This window comes from Larus michahellis, chromosome 7, assembly GCF_964199755.1.
Source record: "Larus michahellis chromosome 7, bLarMic1.1, whole genome shotgun sequence".
Lineage (NCBI taxonomy): Eukaryota > Metazoa > Chordata > Aves > Charadriiformes > Laridae > Larus > Larus michahellis.
This window is the reverse complement of record NC_133902.1, coordinates 24,373,564-24,379,563: the sequence shown is the minus strand read 5'-3', so window position 1 is coordinate 24,379,563 and position 6,000 is coordinate 24,373,564. Positions and strand designations below refer to the sequence as shown.

At 42.6% G+C, this 6,000-nt stretch overlaps 1 protein-coding gene across 1 annotated transcript in view; it reads left to right on the top strand.

The window, feature by feature from the left end:
- Positions 1 to 295: 295 nt before the first annotated feature.
- The window catches only part of STAT4 (signal transducer and activator of transcription 4), a 44,527-nt gene continuing 38,822 nt past the window's right edge, over positions 296 to 6,000 (top strand). The window contains exons 1-3 of the mRNA XM_074596214.1: positions 296 to 420; positions 2,953 to 3,081; positions 4,579 to 4,723. Of these exons, the coding sequence (XP_074452315.1) occupies positions 2,954 to 3,081; positions 4,579 to 4,723 (273 nt within the window). The 5' untranslated portion in view covers positions 296 to 420; position 2,953. The remainder of the gene's footprint in view (positions 421 to 2,952; positions 3,082 to 4,578; positions 4,724 to 6,000) is intronic.

The window sequence follows — 6,000 nt, the reverse complement described above, 5'->3', positions numbered from 1 at the left end:
AGCCTGGGTCCCTGGGGGCACAATGTCCCCCAGCATGGCAGGCCCCAGCCCTCTGCCCAAGCTCGGGCCCCACAGCATGAACTGGAAAGATTTTAATGGTTTTTAAGTCTCCTGAAGACAAACAGACGCCTAGAGAGTTGCCATGACTTCTGCTTCTCTGATACCTGCCTCCAACCTGAAACACAACTGCACTGAGCCCCCGTGGGGGTCCCGTGGTTTTTTGGGGGGTTAAGGGCTGGGAGCAAAGCCGGAGCGCCGCTCCGCTCCCGCCTGACGCACAGGAAGGCCGCTGCCGGCGGGGCCGGGGGCGGGCGCGGCATAAAGCGCGGCGAGGCGGCGGCCGGGGGCGGGCAGCAGCAGCCGCCGGGCAGGAGGGAGCCGCCGCCGGCAGCAGGGCGCCGCCGGGACCCGCTGGCGCAGGCAAGTGGGGCGGCCCCGGGGGAAGGGGAGAGGGGGCCGGGCCGTCCTGTCCTGTCCTGTCCTGTGCTGTGGCTCTTCTGGCAAGGGACAGGCGACGGGAAAAGGCGAAGCGGATTCTCCGCCGGAGGGCGGGAGAAGGTTCACGTTTAGCGGAGATGGTGCCGTTAGATGGAGGCTCGCGGGCAAAACCAGCAGCGTTTAAGCGAGCGCTTGGCCACATACAAAAGTGGGACGTCAAGCAGCTGCGCTGTCGATACTGCAATTGACGCCATCGCGCTGCTGGCTGCTACATGTCACCCGTTCCTGCCAGCCGCCTTCAGGGGCCATCCTGAATAAACTACAACTGTCTGAGTTTTTTAACTTGCCGTGCGACTCCGTTTGCGCACAGGGGAAATGGATGCCAGGATGTATTGTACCGAGCCTGCTACCAAAATCCCATTGACAAACTGGACCCATGGGCCTTGCAAGCATTTAGGCATGTGAGCATCCCTGCACGTTACGAGCAGCCCCTAAGGGGGTTGAAGCCTGGACAAAACCTTGCCCTTTTTTTTTTTTTCTCCTTTAGATAAGAATATTAAGTTTTCTCACTAATCTGTTTAGGATATCATAATCACCAAAATTCACCAATAAGAAGTCACACTGAAAGTGAACAGGCTTACAAATCTTACTTATTATTTTTTTTTTTCTGAGCATGAGTTATTAATTCATCATTGTTTGGTTCCTTGAATGTATCTCAAGAAATAAGGTCTGTGATTCTTTGTAACTATCAGTAGAGCAACAGAGACAGTGAAACACTCCTATGCATTATTCCTTCTCGGCAATTTAAAGAAACAAAGTAAACGTTCAGACAATATTTTTTTCCTCTCTGAATGGAAGTAATGAAGAGGAGGGAAATGTCACTGGGCACATTTCCACTGACGTTATACAGTATCCTTCATAGCACACACAGAATCATCCCATCCAGCCATTGTTAAGGAGAAACTAAAACCTGTCACTTTTACTTTTGCATGAGTAAGTACTCATGACTCTGTTCCACCTTGAGATATTTCATCTTCTTTTTCTTTTTTTTTCCCCCTCTGACTTAAGAAAGCGCAAAATGAAAGACCACAGCATTAAAAATACGATGTATTCTCTACTTCAAACTGTTGACGTTCTGAAACTATGATTCAGAATTGGAAATAGAAAAGCTGTTTATAAAATGGTTAACTTTCTATAAAAACGTCAATTTTGTTGAAATCTCATCTTTTTTTCAGGAAAATTTTTTATCAAAAATGTTCAAACAGATGTAATATGTTGACCTACCGTGGTGCAATCTTTAGTCCATGACTGGATTTTGTGTAGTTTGTTAACACAAACAAACATCCTAACGAAAGGGAAGATGGCCTCTTGTATGGGATCAGGGCGTGGGCAGAGCCCGCTCAGGACCAAGATCTCAGGGCACAGGCCCTCGGGCATCCCTCTTCTCTTCTCTGCTCACCCACAACGACCTGCTCGCAGCCTTACCACTGACTTGTTATCTGCGTGCCACATCTAGAATTACAGCCTGGTGTAGCCTGCCCTGAGGCAATGTTTTATCTTTAGTCTTTCCTGAGCTAAACAAATCACAATGAAAACAGTTTTCACCAGTTTCACCAGAGATGAAGGAGGATGTGGTGCAACCCTAGAGTGCAGGTAACAGAAAGGTTCTCTTAAATGGAGAGAGAGAGAGAGAGAGTCCCTGAGGCTGAAGTGTCTACATGGAGAACCTGCTCACTCAAAACAATCTCATTAGTCCAGGTATTTGGAGACAATTCAGCTTCTAACTCCGGTATCTCAGTAAACAGCCAAAACTTAATTGAGAAAGTTATTTCAGTAAGAATTTCAGAGCCTGTCATTGAGTGACCCTACTCTTGCTTGTCTCTTAGTTTTCATATGACTTTACGCTTACCCAAGTTGGTTTTTCTTTTTTTTTGGTAACATCAAATCTCAGAATTCTATGGCAATTAAAAATGGAAAGGATGTACTAGATAAATAATTTAGGTTGTAAAACAACTCCAAACAGAAGATGTGAGGCTCTAGAAACAGCACAATAACATACAGCTATCAGTGGCTTTCGGTAAAAATGGAGCGGTATGAATTCACCAAGAGCAGCAAATTCATTGCTTTCTGCTACTCTTTCATAATAATAGTTTTAGCTGGATTTGAAAAGTACAATCCTAAACTACTTCTCTTGAAAGAGAGGCCGTGTAAATCTCCCTGCTTTATAAGCATTATACAGTACCCCAAAACATTCGTATTAAGGAAGGAAATTGTCAGAGGTGCCCATTCAAGTGCAAGAGCTAGGACTTCTTTTAATGGTTTTGCTCACTTTTCTCCCTCTTCCCTTTAACTGACTTTAGCCAAGCAGCATCTGTTTTGAAAGACAGAACAAACAGGAATATTAAAGTATATAATAAAAAAGAACTGCAATGAAAATAAGTGGCTTATGCACTCTGGGTTATTAGTTCACAGCCACCTTTCAACAGAAAACATGTTTAATCTTTTCTTTTGCAGTATGTCCCAATGGAGTCAAGTTCAACAACTGGAAATCAAGTTTTTGGAGCAGGTAGACCAGTTCTATGATGATAACTTCCCCATGGAAATCCGCCATCTACTAGCGCAATGGATAGAAAGCCAAGATTGGTAGGATTAAATTTATTCCCTCTTATTGTTTCAGTCATGAAGAATTCTTTCATTATCTGGCATATTTTAGGGTGCTCATTTGTGAACTGCGCAGGCACCTGCACTCCAAGAATAGCATTCCACTAGTTATGGATTTAGCCCATTGAACTGTCAAAGTTTAAATTTGGGGAATGCCTGCAGAAGAGGTTTCATTTGAACTTATTGCTAAACAAAATCCAACACAAATGATCTAGCAAGCTAATGGTATTACAGGTTTTCCATAGAAAAAAATCAGTTTTCAATGGAAATGTTATACATTTATCTCTTGCAGCATAAAATTATTCACTTGTCCAAAACTGGATATATAATCTTGGGGAACAAGCCAGCTATTTTGCAGGGACTGTTCTCTAGAAGATGATTTTATGCACAAATTTGGATTGAATTCGCTGGATAGTTATCTTAAGAAAATTCAGAACTAAACACACAAAAAAAGTTTATATCAGTCGTACCAGGAAGAGACATCTCCATTTCTCAAGCTAAATCCGCAAGACTATTGGAGAAAAAAAACCCAACCACCAAAGAAAACCTGCTAAGGAATATAATTCCTTACATTTTATAGCTCAGTGTTTATGGGGCTGTAGGAACATGGGAAACATTAAAATCTCCTTTTCACCCGATTTAGCAGGCATATCTTAAACAGGCACCTGCCTTTTGGAGGGCACGGAGAGAATATCCCAAGGACAAGGATGCCATGCAGTCCAAAGTCTGTCTTCCTCTATTTTGCTCGCTAATGTTATTGCCCTTCATGTACCAAGCTGTTCTATAAACAGCAGAACCAGCAAAGCCAGTTTTTGTGTGTGTTTGTGTCCTTTGTCCCCTACATACCCTTCACCAGTAGCTTGGGAGTCTTCCCGTATCCCCAAATAGTTTGGCTGGGCGAAGGCTCATCTGGTGCCTGGTGTGAAGATCTGTATCTGCTGACTGGCCATCTGGCTGTTGCCTCCTGGAGCAAGTTATTACTGCCATTTCCCTCAGTGGAGGCACTAATTTGGATTCCTCTCCCCTACCAACCTGCCTGTTTTCTGTGAAATTTGTAAGAACATACTATCTTTTGGACTTGGAGCCCACTGTCAACTTTGTCTGAAACTGGGCAGCAAATCCAGAAATTATATCTGTGTGACTGACAGAGTGAGGGGGACAGTATGCATAAGCCTCGTTGCCTCTGGAAAGTGGGCTAAAAATATTTAAATATGCACTGGACCAGCAACTAGAAAACCCTGGTTGTCTCCCCTCTGGCTGACTCCATAGGCTGTGCTAAGAACATCCTCACCCTGTCTTTATAGCTGCATATCATAAAATCAATTATTGATAAACCTCTAACTATATTCAAGTCACCATATATTTAAAGCCTTTTTTTGCTACCTAGATTTCTGAATGGATTATAATTTTCTGTGCAGATAGATTGATACTTCTTACGACACTTTAAACATGCGTGGTCCTCATTCATTGATTCTTTAGGGAGGCTGCATCCAACAATGAAGCAATGGCAACAATCCTTTTACAGAATTTGCTAATACAAGTGGATGAACAGCTGGACCGCGTTTCACAGGAGAAGAATCTTCTCTTGATACACAACCTGAAAAGAATCAGGAAGCTGCTGCAGGTGGGTCATTGCTGCAGATGACAAATTACCCTTACCAGTTTCTAAAGGTAGGACCCAACCTTTGTTGGACGTAGTTTGCTCCTGTGCGCAGCTCAGAGCTGTCCTGGTTGCTGTAGACTCCAAGCAGCTGTGGGAAGACCAAGCCTTCAACAAGATAATTCAAAATACTAATTCCACTGTCTGTTACTTCGTGGAACAATAATTCACATTTTAACGCACGCTGCTCAGATACAAGTGCTGTGACTTCTTAGCTCTGTGTGCATCTGTGTTTCGCTGAGCTCTTAAAAATAAGACTGTGGAGTGCTTATGGATGTTCATGTTTATTACAAACGTAATTACCACCTTTCAGACACATGGAATAAAAATGCATATTTGGGGCTTAAAGCAGCACCCTGAAAAAGGAACCCCTGTAAATCATTAGCATGTTTGCTATTTTATGCTTAGCTGGGATTATTTTTTATGAGTGGCTTAAAGGATTTTCCGTTAGGCTTCTGCAAAATGATATTTATTTTGATTGGCTGAATGTTTCTCTAATAATTGTTTATCTAAGGCAAGGATTCTGAGAGTTCCACTTCATTAGTCACCTACTTCCTGACGTCTATCTGTCTTCTGCACAAAACAGATATGCATCTGAGTTTAATGAAAAGTTTGGGGTTTTTTCTCTTCTTTGATGGTGTTTTCCATAAGTACTTAAAAATTACAATTATGTTGCTCGCAAAACATTTTCTTTATTTGATATATAAATATACTGGTCTGGAAAATCTTAGCATGACCTGGCCAATCACTTTATTCTCTTTATGGCTGTGTGTCTTTCTATTCTTTATCCCTAATGGTGGCCTCTTAAAAAGTGACAATATTTCCATTGTTACCACTTTTTCTTACGGTGTTATGCAAGCAGCCTCATGTAACTTCTTTTCTGGTTTGTGTAGCAGCACTATCCAATAATTTCAGTACTGCTCAAACACCAGATTTACTTAACTGCTTTTGGAGTTAACTGCAGAAAGGTTAATACTCTTATTTCTGTCATGGTCTTAGCACGCTTTACCACAGCAGGGCTGAGACACAGCTGTATCGCATTCATAAAGGTATTCTTGCACAGTAGCATACACCTGGAAAGAGCATTTCAGGGCACTGAAACAAGCAGTTGCATTGGTGTATTCCTGGCCTAAAAGATTGTGCATTTATGATTATACCATCACAATGTGCACATGCAGATGGACTGGGATATATTTACATATAGGCTCTACAAAATCCAAGTCTCTCACTGTTCCTTCTTC